This window comes from Sminthopsis crassicaudata, chromosome 2 (genome assembly GCF_048593235.1).
Source record: "Sminthopsis crassicaudata isolate SCR6 chromosome 2, ASM4859323v1, whole genome shotgun sequence".
Lineage (NCBI taxonomy): Eukaryota > Metazoa > Chordata > Mammalia > Dasyuromorphia > Dasyuridae > Sminthopsis > Sminthopsis crassicaudata.
Genome location: NC_133618.1, coordinates 531,103,160 through 531,121,456, shown reverse-complemented (window position 1 = coordinate 531,121,456; position 18,297 = coordinate 531,103,160). Strand labels below are relative to the sequence as shown.

The window sequence follows — 18,297 nt, the reverse complement described above, 5'->3', positions numbered from 1 at the left end:
AAGAAATTCCTGAGACAGGTCTGAACTCAACTTATTTGCCACCACTATCCTAAAAGGACAAGACATCTTACTGAACAAATGAAACAAATGAACAAATGAAAATGAATGACTCAATGAGACAACAAGAATTGGTCAAATAAAGCCAAAAAAAGAAAGAAAAAATAGAAGCAAATGTAAAATACCTCATTGGAAAAACAGTTGACTTGGAAAATAGATCTAGGAGAGACAATCTAAGGATTACTAAAAACCATGATGAAAAAAAGAGCCGAGGCATTATCTTTCAGGAAATCATTAAGGAAAACTGCCCTAATGTAGAACCAGAAGGTAAAATAACCATTGAAAGAATTCGTGGATCACTTCCTGAAAGAGACCCCCAAAAAGAAAATTCCAAGGAATACTATAGCTAAATTTCAGAATTATTGGGTCAAGGAAAAAAAATATTGCCAGAAAGAAACAGTTCATATATCAAGGAGCCACAATCAGGATTACCCAGGACCTTAAAGGATAGAAGGGAGTGTAATCTGATATTCTGAAAGGCAAAGGAACTTGGATTGCAACCAAAAAATCATCTCTCCAGCTAAATTGAGCATTACCTTTCAAGAAAGAAGATGAACATTCAGTGAGTGATACTGGTGATTTTCATTTATTTCTGATGAAAAGACCAGAGTTGAACAAAAATTTGATGTCTAAATACAGAACTCAAGAGAAACATTAAAAGGTAAAAAGGAAAGAACTCTAGAGAAATTATAGCTCTATTTTGGATATGCTTAGAGAGTGCAGATATAATTTGATTTTACCATGTTAATATGAAAAAGAAACCAGAGTTGGAAAGGGGATTGTACCGGAAAAAGAGGAAGATGGAGGTAAAATCAGGGAAATTTGAAGTAAATAAGATGGCAGGAGAAATATTTAGTCATTTTAACTGTGAATGTGAATGGGATGAACTCTCCCATAAAATGGAAGCGGGATAGCAGACTAGCTTAAAAGCCAAAATCTTACAATATGTTGTTTACAAGAAATACATTCAAAGCAGAAAGATACATACAGAGTAAAGGTAAAAGGCTGGAGCAGAATCTATTATGCTTCATCTGAAGTAAAAAAAAAAAAAAGCAAGGGTAGCCATTCTATCTCAGATCAAGCAAAAGCAAAAAGAGCTCTAATTTAAAAAGATAGGGAAGGAAACTATAGCTTGCTAAAGCGTACCATAGATACTGAAGCAATATCAATACAAAACATATATGCACCAAGTGGTATAGCATCCAGATTCCTAGAGGAGAAAGTTAGGAGAGCTGCAAGAAGAAATAGACAGCAAAATTATTCTAGTGGGAGGTCTCAACCTTGCTCTCTCAGAACTAGATAACTTAAACCAAAAATAAGAAAGAAATTAAGAAGGTAAACAGTGTTAGAAAAGTTAGAGAAAATTGAATGGAGACAGAAAAGAGTTTACTTTTTTTTTGTGGTGGTTTATGAAACCTTTACAAAAATTGACCATGTATTAGGGCATAAAAACCTCAAGATAAAATGCAGAAAGGAAAAAACAGTAAATGCATTTTTTTCAGATCATGATGCAATAAAAATCACATGCAGTAAAAGGCCAGGGGAAATTAGACCCCAAATTAGTTGGAATCTAAATAATCTAATCATAAAGAATTAATAATGAAACAACAAATCATAGACATGATAATTTCATTCAAGAGAAGGACAGTAATGAGACAATATACTGAAATTTGTGGAATGCAATCAAAGCAGCTATTAAGGGGAAATTATATATCTCTAGATGCTTGCATAAAATAGAGAAAGAGAAGATCAGTAAATTGGGCTTACTAAAAAAGCTAGAAAAAGAACAAATTAAAAACCCCAATTAAATAACATATTTGAAATTCTGAAAATAAAAGGGGAGATTAATACAATTGAGAGTAAGAAAACTATTGAACTAATAAATGAGTTGGTTTTATGAAAAAACCAACAAAACATAATCCTTTAGTTAATTTGATTAAAAAAGGAAAGAAGAAAATAAAATTGTTAGTCTCAAAAATAAAAAGGGAGACCTTTTCACTAATAAGGAGGAAATTAGAGCAATAATTAGGAGTAATTTTGTCCAACTTTATGTCAATAAATTTGATAATCTAAGTGAAATACAGTAATACCTACAAAAATGTATATTGCCCAGATTAACAGAAGAAGAAATAAATTATTTAAATGCTTCCATTTTAGAAAGAGAAATAGAACAAGCTAATAATCAACTTTCTAAGAAAAAATCTTCAGGGCTAGATAGATTTACATGTGAATACTGCCAAACATTTAAAGAAAAATTAACTCCAATACTATGTAAAGTATTTGAAAAAAATAGGGAAAGAAGGACTCCTACCAAATTCTTTTTATATATATAGTGCTGATACCTAAACCAGATAGAATGAAAATGGAGAAAGAAAATTATAGACCAATTTCACTAATGAATATTGATGCAAAAACCTTAAAATATTAGCAAAGAGATGACAGGAAGTCATCCCCAGGATGATACACCACAACTAAGTAGGATTTATACCAGTAATGCAAGACTGGTTCAATATTAGGAAAACTATTAGTATAATTGATTTATATCGATAATCTGTAAAGGGCAGAACTCTGGAGAAATATACTTGAAACAAGGTGTTAATTCAGTGGAATTGATGAGCTGATGGTTCTCTAGTTCACACATACATAGTATAATGCAATGATGTAATTGTAATAGGGTATTTAAGGGCTGAGAAACTGGGGACAAAGTCAGACTTAGACTAAGACTGGTTGAAACTGGCAGACTGTCAGACTGCTGGAGATGACTGGGTCAGACTATGACAGACACAGACTGTGAAGGAGACAATAAAGACTTTAGACTATTCTTGTCCATCCTTGTGGCGACTATCCTGCTGAGACCAAGACCCATTCGGAAGACCTCCAGAAAGCTAGCCTGAACATTACGATAACCAAACTGACAAAAACCATATGATTATCTCAATATATGGAGAAAAAGCATTTGATAAAATTCATTATCCCTATTAAAAATGCTAGACAGTATTGGAATAATTGGGGTTTTCCTTAAAATAATCAGTAACATCTATTTAAAAACCATCAGCAAGCATCATATGTAATGGGGACAAACTAGAACTATTCTCAATAAGGTCAGGGGTGAAATAAGGTTGCCAACTTTCACCATTATTATTCAATATTGCATTAGAAAGGATACCTTTGAAAATGAGAGGAAAAGGAGATTAAAGGAATTAGAGTAGATAGAAGAAACCAAATTACCACTCTTTGCAGATGGTATGATGGTATGTATACTTAGAGAATCCAAGAAAATCAACTAAAAATTACTAGAAACAATTCACAACTTTAGCAGAGTGGCAGGATGCAAAATAAATCCACATAAATCATCACCATTTTTAAAATATTGCCAACAAAGTTCAGGAGCAAGAGAAATTCCATTTAAAATAACTATTGATGACAGATAAGACTCCCAAATATTTTATGTTAAGGCAAAGTCAGGAACTATATGAACACAACTACAAAATACTTTCCACACAAATAAAGTCAGATCTAATCAGTTGGAAAAATAACAAGTGCTAATGGGTAGGTTGAGCAAATATAATAAAAATGACAATATTACCTAAATTAATCTACTTATTTACTGCCATATCAATAAAACTCACAAGAAATTATTTTATAGCTGTAGAAAAAATAATAACAATAGTTCGTCTGGAAGGACAAAAGGTCAAGAATTTCAAGGTAATTAATGAAAAAAAATAGGGGAAATTGGAACACTAGGTTTTGAAAGGGTTAATGTTGAAAAATTATCTGTGCACTATGAAAATATATTTTTTTTTAACTAAAGCTTTTTATATGTGTTACAAAAGAAAATTTGTATTATCCATTCTTCTATTTTTCAGACAGTTTATGGAATATTAGAATAATTTAAATGTTTGTTAGAATTCACTTGTATATTAATTTGCTCTAGGAGTTTTTTTTTTTAATTTAATAGTTTTTATTTACTAGATATATGCATGGGTAATTTTACAACATTGACAATTGCCAAATCTTTTGTCCTAATTTTTCCCCTCCTTCCACACCCCCCTCCCGCCCCCCAGATGGCAGGTTAACCAATACATGTTAAATATGTTAAAGTATAAATTAAATACAATATATGTATACACGTCCAAACAGTTGTTTTGCTGTACAAAAAGAATCAGACTTTGAAATAGTGTACAATTAGCCTGTGAAGGAAATCAAAAATGCAGGTGGACAAAAACAGAGGGACTGGGAATTCCATTTAGGGGTTCATAGTCATCTCCCAGAGTTCTTTTGCTGGGTGTAGCTGATTCAGTTCATTACTGCTCAGTTGGAACTGATTTGGCTCATCTCATTGTTGATCTTGGCCATGCCCATTAGAATTGATTATCATATAGTATTGTTGAAGTATACAACGATCTCCTGTTCCTGCTCATTTCACTCAGCACCAGATCATGTAAGTCTCTCCAAGCCTTTCTGAAATGATCCTGTTGGTCATTTCTTACAGAACAATAATATTAGGAGTTTTTTTTTTTTTTAAAGGGAAATCATAAAAATATGGTTTGTTTAATTTCTTTTTCTATGATAGGATTATTTAAGTCTTTTATTTCCTGTTCTGTTATTTTAAGTAATTTATATTCATCCATTTAATTTAGATTGTCAGTTTCAATGAAATATAATTATGTGCAGTTACGCCCAACAATTTTCTTTTCATTGGTTCTTGATTCACTTTTTCCATTTTTGATAATGGTAATTTGATTTTCTTTTTCTTAATCAAATTAGTTAATGACTTATTTACTTATTTATCAATTTTTTTTTCAATTTTGTTAATGTTCTGGTTTTTCAGGATTTCTATTTTAATAGTGGTTTTTATTTTAATGTTGGCTTTTTAGTTTTGTTGTTGTTTTTTAAGTTGCATGCCCAATTTGTTGATTTGTTTTTTCTTTATTGATGAGTTTAGAGTTGTAAAATTTCTCCTTATTGACTGCTATAGCTGTATCCCTAAATTTTGATATGTTGTGCTATTGTTATATGGTTCTTAATGGAAATTTTGTTCTGTTTCTATCATTTGTTGTATTATTTAGAATTTTTTCAGTGTCTTTGTTGTATGTATCTTTTATTTTGTAATGTAAAGATGTACTTTAGTGTTTTACTTCTCTTCATTTGTTAGGGCGTTTTATTTTTTCTTTTCCCTAATACCCAATTCTTAAAATGTGGTTCATGACTCCATATGGGGTTTTGTAATTGAATATGAAGGTTGTGAAATTTTGATTATCAGTAGATATTTGATTTGTATGCCCATTTTATATACCTATGTAATCAGGATCACATAAAAATTTCTTGAGCAAAAAGGTGATATGAGTGAAAAAAGTTTTAAAAGCTTTGATTTAATAAGTAAACAGTTGTTTTTTTTTGGGGGGAAGGTGTCATGTATATATGAATAGTGAATATATTCCTTTCCATTTCCATTCAGTATTCTCCAATGATCTAGCATACCAAGTCTTAAAAAAATTTATATTTACTTCCTTGACTTCTCTTGCTTATTTTTTGGTTTGAATTATCTAGGTTTGAAAGGAGTAGATTCACATCCTAACATAGTTTTGTTGTCTTATTATTTCTTCTTCTTCTTCCTTATCTTTTTTTTTTTTTTTTTTTTTTTTTGGCTAAAGTACTTCGGTTAAGTGACTTGCCCAGGGTAACACAGCTAGGAAGTGTTAAGTATCTGAAGTAAAATTTGAACTCAGGTCTTTCTAACTTCAGAACTGGTGCTCTATCCACTGTGTCACTTAGTTGCCCCCTTCTCTTTCCCCTCATTTCCCTCCCTTATTTTTCCCCTTCTCTCCCTCCTCCCTTCCCCTCCCCCAATGTTATTTCTTCTTGTAACTTATTTAACTTTGCTTTTAAGACTTTTGATGCTATGTCATTTGGTACATATGTTTAATGTTGATATTCATGGTCTATAATATATAATTTACATATAATTAATTACATGTCACCTTTGTATAATAATAGGTACTTTTCAAGAAAATGATAGTTTCATTGAATATCTCAATTAAGTCTTTATCCAAGGTCATGATTTCTATCTCTTCCTTTTTTATTAGTGGAAGCATAACAGACTCTACTTCAGCCTTTTATTTTAACTCTTTGCCTTTCCTTCTTTAATTTTTAATATTTTTATTTCCCCCAATTACAAGTAAAACAATTTTTACACTTGTTTTTAAAACTTTTGAGTTCTAGATTCTCTTCCTTTCTCCCCCCCCATTAAGAAAGTACATGACATTATGCAAAACAATTTCATAAAAGTCAAGTTATTAAAAAAAACCCTAAAATTATGGCTTTTCCTTTTGGTCCCCCCAAATAACCTTCAAGAAAAATATAGTAAAAAAAAAAAAGTGGCTTAAAAGCAGAGATACAATCAGTTCTTTCTGTGGGTATGAATAGCATTTTTTATTATTAGTCTTTCAGAACAGCCAGCCATTAGATCATTTCATTTTTGCATATTCTATTTCAAGTATTGTTTCTTTTAAAAAACATTGTTGGATTCTGAGTTCTAATCCATTCTATCATCTTTACTGTGCAGTTCTCTTCATTCTCTTGTGCTTATCATTCTGTTTTTTTTCTCCCAACTGCTTTGAGTCTGTTTTGTTTCTGACTAATGCTCTTTCCGTATTATATGACCTTTTAGTATCATCATTCTTTGCCTTACCCCATCCTCTCCTTGTATAAATTCATTTTTGCTTGCCTTATTTGTGTTAGAGATATTTTTCCACCTCCTTTTCCCTTCCTCTCCCCTTGTCTCTTAATGCCTCCTCCTTTCCTATCCATTTCAGTCTTTTGTCCTTTTATCTTTTCCTTGTCAGTTTATTAATTTCTTTTAGTTAAATAGAATTCTTACACTCTTGTGATTTAATAGTGGATCTGAATAAAGCAGCTATATGTTGGGTTGGTACTTTAGCTAGGGGAAGAAGGGTGGGTTAAGTGACTTTGCTTGTGCATACTCAATTTTTTATTTTTTTTTTTTTTTGGCAAGGAGATTGCAACTTTATTTTTTATTTATTTATTTATTTTTTAGATTAATAATTTTTTATTATATATATATATATATATATATATAATAATATTATCCCTTGTATTCATTTTTCCAAATTATCCCCCCCTCCTTCTATTCCCTCCCCCCGATGACAGGCAATCCCATACATTTTACATGTGTTACAATATAGTCTAGATACAATATATGTGTGTGAATATCATTTTCTTGTTGCACAATAAACATTAGATTCCGAAGGTACATGCAACCTGGGCAGACAGATATTAGTGCTAACAATTTACATTCACTTGCCAGTGTTTCTTCTCTGGGTGTAGCTACCTCTGTCCATCATTGATCAACTGGAAGTGAGTTGGCTTTTCTTTATGTTGAAGATTTCCACTTCCATCAGAATACATCCTCATACAGTATTGTTGTTGAAGTGTATAGTGATCTTCTGGTTCTGCTCATTTCACTCAGCATCAATTGATTTAAGTCTCTCCAGGCCTCTCTGTATTCCTCCTGCTGGTCATTTCTTACAGAGCAATAATATTCCATAACCTTCATATACCATAATTTACCCAACCATTCTCCAACTGATGGACATCCATTCATCTTCCAGTTTCTAGCTACAACAAAAAGAGCTGCCACAAACATTTTGGCACATATATGTCTCTTTCCGCTCTTTAGTATTTCTTTGGGATATAAGCCCAGTAGTAGCGCTGCTGGGTCAAAGGGTATGTGCATACTCAATTTAGCAAGTGTCAGAACCAGTTGTAATTCCCAGATTTCTCTTGATTTAAGCCTACAGTTCTTTCACTTTCTATTCTTCACTCCCCTCCTTTTTTCTTTTCCTCACTCCTTTCTTTCCTCCCTCCCTCCTTTCTTCTTATAAAAAAAAATACAAAACTTGATAAACAATCAAGATGAAGATATTTCCATATACAAAGGATAAGTAAAATGAGGATTGTGTATTGAACCATGAATCCTTTTGAATAACTTTTAAAAACTATATATTAAGCATAGCATTAGTTCCAAAACTAACCTGCTTGTTTGCATCCCTTTCTTAAACTTCTACTGATTTCTGTATATTTATTATTGTTTCATTGATGCTTTTTTCTTGGTCATAATTTCTTCCTGTGGGCCACCTTCTACCTCTTCTTTTGAAACAGAGAAATATAGGCAAGCAAAATAATTATATTGATCTTCTTCTCCCCATTTGATATTTTTACATCCTTTTCTTTTTAAATTTTGAGTTCCATATTCTCTCCCTCCCAACATTTTTCTCACACTGAGAAAACAAGCAATCGAATATTGGTTATACAGTGAAATTGTTCAATATGTATTAGATTGGCCTTATAATAAAGAAAAATAGTTAACAGAAATTGAAACTGTCCTGCTCTATGACTATGTTTGGCAGATTCAATTTTGCACTTGCAATCTTTGAGCTACCAAGAAAGAGGGAAGTTTGTCTTAACACCTGTAATCTGGGACTGAGGCGTTTGAAAAAAATGCTTTTTGTTCCTAAATAATTTGCAGATTTAAAACAATACCTTTTCTTTTTAATTTTCCTATTTAGGTTAACTGTATATTGAAAGTGAGAGAGAGAATACATATGGAGAAGTAAATGACCAGAGAGCTGAGCTGGATTCTTGAGCCAGGAAGATAGTTCAAGTTTCAGACATAAATAGTTATGTGATCTGGGCATGTTCCTTAAACTTACACTGTTCTAGGCAACTTGGAAGAATAGAAAATAGAAGATTTGAATAGAAAATAGAATAAAATAGAAATTCCAAACAAAGTGCGTGCCTGCCTTGGTAGAGGAAATTTCTCACCAAAAGCATCCCTGCTCTGTTGAAATCATAGGTTTATTTTACTTCTGCCAGTCTTTGTCATTATCCCTATATATTGAAGTATCTTAGAATTGTTTGGAAATACACATGCATGTGCACACACATTTTGGAGAGGAAATAAATGAATAAGTGCTTATCTTCTTTATTGAAATACTGCTTTTAAGAATGTGTAGAGTTAACTTCAAAAGTTATGAATTCTATTCAAACTTCATAGATGCTGAAATAACAGTGAGAATCCTAAAAAGTAGAGTTATAAACTGTAGCGTTTTCAAATTGAAAATTTTTATCCCCCAAATGGAAATTCAGTATATTGGTACTTTGCAACTTAGAATAATATGGAATAAGATAGGGTTAACATGGTATAAGCTATTGGAAAGTTTTATTTACTTGCGAACAATATTTCTTGGGGGAATTAAAATCTTTTTGTCTCACATAGCAAATTGAAGGGAGAGTATAGTAGGAAAAATTCTTTAAAACAAAAACATTCCCACCTTTTCCCCTCCTCCCCCCGAATAGAATAGAATGGAATGGAATGCTTTTTTGAAGGAATTGTTACTTTTTTCCTTTTTTGAACTTAAATTGCTTCTGTTTGTGGGAACTGGAGACTGTTGAAAAATATATTTCTCTTTGCCTTTAATCTAATTATGGAATTTTTTTTTTTAGTTGTTGAAATTTAATTCTGATATTATATAGCAGGGTACATTATAGTAGATATGATCTTATGAGGAAACATGTAACATTTTAAAGTGAAAACTGTATGTTGTTAAACAATTTAAATACAATTTCACCATTTTTAAAAACATGCTTTAGAGAAATATTCAGGTATAATAAAAAGAATATTGTCATGGAAGTCAAGAGTCTTGACTGCTACTATTTGTGTGATATCTCTTTAGGGTTCAGTTTACTTTTCAGTAAAATGAAAGCATTGATTTGGATTTCAGAAAATTTCAAGCTCTAATACTTTGATTATTTATAAATTGGTCTCTTTCTTCAGAGCATTACTCTCAACTATTTATTCTACAATATCTTGTTAAATTGTATAGATACTTTTTTTGGTGCTCTCCTAATCAATCACAAGAGATTTTCTGAATTATCTTTTAGCACCCTGATGCCTTTTTAAAGGGGGGACATGTTGAATAGTTCACAAAAGAAGCTGCTATATGCTTTCCTTTTTTTTTTTTTTTTAATTTTTTTTTCCCACCCTGAGATGAATAAAGATTTTTTATAGAATTTTAGTGATGGAAGAAACCATGGATATTATTTAGTCCAATTTCCGCTTTATATAGATGGGGTAATATAATAATGGATAATGGATGTTTCCAAGCTTGTTTGTACAATCATCTACTGGGCATTTCCACAGTAACAATTGGGATTATTTATATACACACACGGATGCATATAGGGAAATGGAGAGAACATGAAAGAACATTAGAGAATGTGAGAGGGTGTTCTTTATCATAATGTCCTTAAACACTGTTGTGATACCAGTAGCTTCATGTCTTTTGCTCCAATTCTAATATTCCTTTATCCTGAAATGATTGCAGGAATAATGGACAAATTAAATCTCATAAAATTCTGACTTTAAGGTAGTCAGAAATATAATGCAGATGGTGCTAAAGTTCCTCATCTATTAAACAACAACAACAAAAACCTGAAGTTCCTGATCTGCAAAAGAAATTGAATACTTGCCAAAGATACATTACTAGTAGGGTCAGAAGTGGCACCAAGAATTCTTATATTGTCCAGACTGATTTCTTGCTCTTTTTTACCCTTTTTATAATATATATATGTGTGTATAATATGAAAATGAAGAGTGAAGTACTGGAGAGTTTTTATAAATGCACAAGTATTTGATCAATTTTCTTTTTCTTTCTGCAGGTCAATATGGAAATCCATTAAATAAACACATTAGACATTATGAAGGATTGTCTTATGATGTGGATTCTTTACACCAAAAACACCAGCGTGCCAAAAGAGCAATCTCACATGAAGACCAGTTTTTACGCCTGGATTTTCATGCACATGGAAGGTGAGTGATTTTTAAAAAAAATTTAAGTTTGTATTGATATTTTTTTGTTTTCACTTCACCTAAATTTACAGCATATTCTTCCTTTAAGTAATTTAAAATATCTTTTTATAGCTGTGTTTATATGTGTAGGTATATATTTAATTATCTATATATGCCTTATATTTATATATTCATGGAATTGATACTTAAATAAAATACCACGAAAGCAAGAACTAAAGATATCACTTTTAGTGCCATTTCTGACCCTATTAGTAATATGTATCATTGGCAAGTTATTCAATTTCTTTTACAGATCAGGAACTTGAGGTTTTTTTGTTTTTTGTTTTAAATAGATGAGGAACTTTAGTACTATCTGCTGCATTATTTTTCTGACTACTTTAACTACTTTAAAGTCAGAATTTTATGAGATTTAATTTGGCCATTATTCTTGCAGTCACTTCAGGATAAAATTTTGGAGTGATTTTTGAATTCTTCTCATTTTCTTTCTTCCCTCAAGTTGGTTGTTTGCAAAATCTTGTCTGTGAAATGTTCATTCTATTAATTAGATTACCTCTAGGAATCAGACTCTATTACCATAAGATTGAGTTATTGCAATAGCATCTTGAGTTCTTTGCCTTTAGTCTTGTCTTTATCATCTGTTTTGTGTATCACTTTTGAATTAGTCTTCATTAAAAAACTTATCTCTATGATTTCATCCCCATTTTGAAAATATTTTTGTTACTCTCTGTGTCCCACATTCTTTGTGTAGTCCTTTTTCTTTATTTTAAAGATCTAAGTTGACCATTCTGCATTTCTGTTTTTAAAAAATATTTTATTGATTTATATTTTTTTATATCACTGTTCAATTTCTATCCTCTTCCTATCCTACAAAGAACCCTCTTTTGCAACAAAGGAACATAGTTAGATAAAGTCAACAGATATATTGATTCACTGACAGCATTCTGCATCAGTGGTCCAATATTTCTTTATTTAGAATAGGGAAATATATTTCTTCAAAGACAGTCCTTTCAAATTTATATTTGTCATAGAATTTTGATTTCTGATTTATTTAGTATTGTTTTCTTTAAAGGCATTTCTACTTTAATCGGTTCCAAGTTTTTCGGAATTCCTTCTAGTTTTCTTTAATGATACAGTAGCTTTCATTATATTTAGAAATTTGTGTGTGTGTGTGTGTGTGTGTGTGCGCGCGCGCGCGTGTGCATGCACGAGATACATTCATTTTTCAATTTGTTGGATATCTTTTTTGTTTACATTTTCTTTACTGCCACATAAATTTATACTACCAATATTTTGTTATATGTGGAGTTTTTTTTTTCTCTTTAAAATTTTTTAAATTTAATTTAATTTTTATTTTTTGCTTTTACGTCAATCATTCATGGAAAAGAATCATAACCTAACTGAAATATGTATCACTTCTTTTTGTTCTCCTAATTTACTTATGTGATCTTTTAAAATCTAGTTTCTATATCCATTTGAAGTTTTCATATATTGTGTTCAGTACTAGTCTAAACCTAATTTCTGCTACTTTAAAACTTTCCTTGTAAATTGTAAAATTAACTTTCTCTTAGCCCATTCCTTCTTAGTCTGTCTCAAGTAGTTTGGGTTCTTTTTTTTTTTAAATGAGGCTATGTCTATTTTCTGATCTACTTAACTATTTTAAAAGTGAAACCATATAATTTTTTTTTATCTTTTTTTTTTTTATTATATATATATATATATATATTTTTTTTTTTATAATATTATCCCTTGTATTCATTTTTCCAAATTACCCCCCCTCCCTCTATTCCCTCCCCCCGACGACAGGCAATACCATACATTTTACATGTGTTACAATATAGTCTAGGTACAATACATGTGTGCGAATATCATTTTCTTGTTGCACAATAAACATTAGAATCCGAAGGTATATGCAACCTGGGCAGACAGATATTAGTGCTAACAATTTTCATTCCCCTCCCAGTGTTTCTTCTCTGGGTGTAGCTACCTCTGTCCATCATTGATCAACTGGAAGTGAGTTGGATCTTCTTTATGTTGAAGATTTCCACTTCCATCAGAATACATCCTCATACAGTATTGTTGTTGAAGTGTACAGTGATCTTCTGGTTCTGCTCATTTCACTCAGCATCAGTTGATTTAAGTCTCTCCAGGCCTCTCTATATTCCTCCTGCTGGTCATTTCTTACCGAGCAATAATATTCCATAACCTTCATATACCACAATTTACCCAACCATTCTCCAACTGATGGACATCCATTCATCTTCCAGTTTCTAGCCACAACAAAAAGAGCTGCCACAAACATTTTGGCACATACAGGTCCCTTTCCACTCTTTAGTATTTCTTTGGGATATAATCCCAGTAGTAGCGCTGCTGGGTCAAAGGGTATGCACAGTTTGATAACTTTTTGGGCATAATTCCAGATTGCTCTCCAGAATGGCTGGATTCTTTCACAACTCCACCAGCAATGTATTAGTGTCCCAATTTCCCCACATCCCCTCCAACATTTGTCATTATTTGTTCCTGTCATCTTAGCCAATCTGACAGGTGTGTAGTGGTATCTCAGAGTGGTCTTAATTTGCATTTCTCTGATCAGTAGTGATTTGGAACACTCTTTCATGTGAGTGGATATAGAAACCATATAATTTTTATGATTATTGCTTTACATGGTAATTTGAGATCTAGTTATGCATCCTCCCAGGAAATTAGGGGGAGGTAGCTAGGTGTTGCAAGGGATAAAGTGCTGGACCTGGAATCAGGAAAACCTGTGTCAAAATCTAGTTTGGGCTTGCCCTATTTGTTTCACTTTCCTTATCTTTGAAATAAATAGCATTTATCTTCCAAAGTTATTGAGGATTAAATAAGATAATAAATGTAACACTTGGCACAACTTAAAGAGCTATATAAATACTAGTTGTTATTAAAACGTCTTTGCTCTTTTATTTACCTTGAGACTGTAGATGTCTTTATTCATGTCAAATTCATTCAAAAATTTTTTTTGAGGCAGTTGGGGTTAAGTGACTTGCCCAGGGTCATGCAACTAGGAACTATTAAGTGTGAGGTCAAATTTGAACTCAAGTCCTCCTGATTTCAGGGCTGGTGCTCTATCCACTGTGCCACTTAGCTGCCCCCAAAATGAATTTTTTAGTTGCTTTCTACAGTTTTTGTAATCTCTTAACAGTTTTCATAAAATCTTTAGATCAGTTTAGGTAATGTATTTATTGTATTGACATAACACAGCTACTAACATTGAATGCTTCATTTTGTTTTCCTTTATTTGTGTTTAAATTTTGCATGTGTCTTGAGAGATGAATATCCATATAATCAGGATAGAGGCATGTTGTTTCATAGTTGTGAATGGAATTGATTGGATGAAGTTTTCTCAAGTTTATGAGACTAGGTCTAAGTCACATGATCCCTATAACCATTTGAGCCTTGGGTTTCAGGAAGTCACATGATCCCCATTCCCATCCTGGGATGCTGGAAGTTAGTGAAAGTGACTTGACTCATAGGAAGCAGACAATATTGGTAACCATTGGTCAAAGATAATTATGCCTTTTAGTCTATCCAATGAAAAGGCTTGGGCCTTTTTCTATTTAATTGGCTGTTCTATTTCTGGCTGATTAGGTTCAGGAGCATATGGCAGTTGGGATAGCTCCCAGATGTGTTTGGGTCTCTGATTAAATAAATGTTTTCCCTTTGTACTTGGAGATGTCTCTGATTAGTTAATTTGGGAAAGCGGTATGGCACTCGTCCCATCCAGTTGATATTTACTTTAATATATTCTATTGTTTTTTTCTTTGACTCTTTCATATATTCAGCCTCAGTTTCCATGTGTATATTCTGTTCATATTTTCTTTTTTGATCACAAGTATGTATTTTTTCTAAAGAGTACTAGGTATAGCTCATGGGAATATAAACATAATGAATTAAATAATCCCTATTCTTAAGGAACAGATATTCTAATGGGGAAACAAGTACATTAAAATTTTATTCCAAATAAATAGAAAAAAAATGCAGATAAATAAATGGCATTTGGGTAGGAGAAAACTGGTAACTGGAGACATCAGCAAAGCACTTCATCTAGCAAGTGGTGTTTTGAGTTGTATGAGCAGACAAGATTTTTTTTTTAATTACTTTTTCTCAGTAGTATTTAATTTTTCCAAATACATGTAAAAAATAGTTTACAACATTCATTTTTTCAAGATTTTGTGTTCCAATTTTTTTTCCTCCCTCCTTTACCTTCCCCATTGCCACAACAATAAGCAATCTGATATAGATTAAATATGGTTGTTGCCCTCTATATGACCTTGGGCATGTCATTTAATTCCTATGAGCCCAACTATTTTCTTATCTTTTAAATAAAGGGTTGCATTTGATAATCTATAAAATCCTTTTCAGCTTGAGATCCTGTGATGCTATGACTGAGCACAGAATTCATGGAAACTCTCTTTTCCCTCTCCTATTGGGAGAAGAGCAGATATTGAAGGTTGAGATACTTGCCTGAACTTCATAGTCTGGACTGGACTGGACTGGAATCTTATGAGACTGAATCTTTTAACATTTAATATCAATCCTGACACTAGATAATTAAGCAGAATGTAGGTACAGTCAACCTTCAGTTCCCATTTCTGTTTGTGCATATCTGTGTGTTTTATGTGCTTAGTAAAAAATATCATAAGTTGGCATGGTTGTTACCAGATACTCAATTTCCTGTTTTATACTTGAGCTATATTTTGTATTAATTAGTCTTTTGTGACCTAAACTGGGTAGCAAAACACTATTCATAACAATTTTTCTATGAGAAAATGTGTTTTGAATTCTAAACAATTCACTTTCAATTGAACTTTTGGAATATGACTCATTCTTAAGTGTAGGATATCCTGTGCAATCCCTGCCCTGAAGGCAATGTTGAGCTGCAATAACAAGACTAGTATTATGAAAACAGTAATTAGTGAGCTACTGGGTGCTCCCACAAAAGACCTCTGAGGAAGGAATTAATTAGAAAATTCTACAAAAAGGATATAAGAAATTTGAATACTGAAGAAATTATTGAGGCAAGTATTGTTAAGTAAGCTAGGATTTATGCTTACTGATAAATGAGGGGTGAGGAAAATTTAAGAAATGGAAATAGAATAAACAAAAAGCAAAGAGAGATTAATAATAACATCTTTGGAAATATTAGGAATATCAAGATCTGCTTCAGTAGATAAGATGATTTATATTTGAAGGTAGTGAGAACTATGTGGAGATTTCGAATGAATCTAGATTATGAAGGCAGGTTAAAATTTAGAAGTTTGAATCTGATATAATAAGGAATAAGTACAAGGTATTTATTTTTTAAATTAAAGCCTTTTATTTTCAAAATATATGCATGGGTAAGTTTCAACATTCACCCTTGCAAAACCTTGTGTTCCAATTTTTTTCTTTCTTTTTTTTTAAATTTTATTTTAAAATTAATTAAATTAATTTTTACAAAAATTTTATGCATAGGTAATTTTCCAGCATTGACAATTGCAAAACCTTTTGTTTCAGCTTTTCCTGTCCTTCCCCCATCTCTTCCCCCAGAAGGCAAGTTGACCAAAATACATGTTAAATATGTTAAAGTATAAGTTAAATACAATATATGTATACATGTCCAAACAGTTATTTTTCTGTACAAAAAGAATTGGATTTGAAACAGTAAGTACAAAATATTTAAAGGAGGATGGTCAGACATAAAAACTGATAGAATAGGTTGGAGTAATCATGAGAAAGGTTTCCTGTCATACTAAGAAATAGACACTTTGGAAAGCTAATGAATTAAGGGCAGAGACGTATCTTTTTTGCTAATTAATTTCTATGTAATTTATGAGCAAATTATTTCTCTTAGTCTCAGTTTCCTTATCTAGAAAATCAATAAGTTGAATAAAATGTTTTAAGACTCATGAAAGAAGGACTAGAGAAAGATTTGAAATTCATTTGTATAAAGGGTATAACGGAAGGCATGATGTTGGATGAAATTATCTTAGGAAAAACCTTTAGAAATGAATAGGATTAACCACAGAATCCTGAGTGGTGAAACGTCAACTTCTAGGATATGGAAGGAAGAACAGCTAGTGAGAGAGAGGGAGAGAAGAGTAGAATTAGACTAGTATAAATGCAAGTCTCCAGAATTTATGCGTGATGAAGTGTTGATTATAGTTGAAAGTTTAAAGATGAATGAAAAAAGCCAATGAATTTGTCTACTGTTTATCATCCTTTGCCTAGTGTAGTTTTAGTAGAATGAGTTTTAAAGTGAATGTCTGGTTAGAAAATGAAGATGTGAAATGAAGACTTTTCAAGAAGGTTTATAGAGGTTGATAGTGAAGGATATGAGTACAGTAATATGATAGGAAAATTTTTTTCAAAAATTAGGTTATGGAGACTCAAGCATGGTAATAGCAAAGGAGAGCCAGTCAACAGAGAGGGAGAAGATTAAAAAAAAAAAAAAAAAAAAAAAAAAAAGAGGGCATAAATGATGAGGAATCTTCCTGGAGGAAGATGTGGGTGGAATTGGAATTGAGAACATAAATGGGGAAGGTGGTAAAGGCAAAAGTTATTATTGTTGATAGTCAGTAAACATTTATTAAGTTCCTACTATGTACGAGGCCCTATGCTAATCAACTGGGGAAATACTAACAATTACAATTGTATAGGAAGCCAATACCAAAAAAAGGAAAGCAGAAAAGTGGGAGAGGGATGAGGTGGGCAAGATACTAGTGTGCAAAGACACTGTGAGAAATCAAGATCATAGTAAATGCAGCTGGATGGGAAATGAGTACTCTACTGCCTTCTCCTTCTTGAATGGAGATTGAGGAATATACAGCTTGGTTTTCCAGTGAGAGGTGTAGTAGCCAATCTGACAGATGTGTAGTGGTATCTCAGAGTTGTCTTAATTTGCATGTCTCTGATCAATAGTGATTTGGAACACTCTTTCATATGAGTGGAAATAGTTTTAATTTCATCATCTGAAAATTGTCTGTTCATATCCTTTGACCATTTATCAATTGGAGAATGGCTTGATTTCTTATAAATTAAAGTCAGTTCTCTATATGTTTTGGAGATGAGGCCTTTGTAAAAATGTTTTCCCAATTTGTTACTTCCCTTCTAATCTTGTTTGTATTAGTTTTGTTTGTGCAAAAGCTTTTTAATTTGATGTAATCAAAATTTTCTATTTTGTGATCAATAGTGATCTCTAGTTCTCCTTTGGACACAAATTCCTTCCTTCTCCACAAGTCTGAGAAGTAAACTATCCTATGTTCCTCTAATTTATTTATGATCTCGTTCTTTATGCCTAATCTTGGACCCATTTTGATCTTATCTTAGTATGTGGT

At 31.9% G+C, this 18,297-nt stretch overlaps 1 protein-coding gene across 2 annotated transcripts in view; it reads left to right on the top strand.

Annotated features, from left to right (window-relative positions):
* ADAM10 (ADAM metallopeptidase domain 10) overlaps positions 1–18,297 on the top strand; it is a 142,173-nt gene that overhangs the window by 29,510 nt on the left and 94,366 nt on the right. For both annotated transcript variants that reach the window (XM_074294631.1, XM_074294632.1), the window contains exon 2: positions 10,798–10,948. In XM_074294631.1, the coding sequence (XP_074150732.1) occupies positions 10,798–10,948 (151 nt within the window). The remainder of the gene's footprint in view (positions 1–10,797; positions 10,949–18,297) is intronic.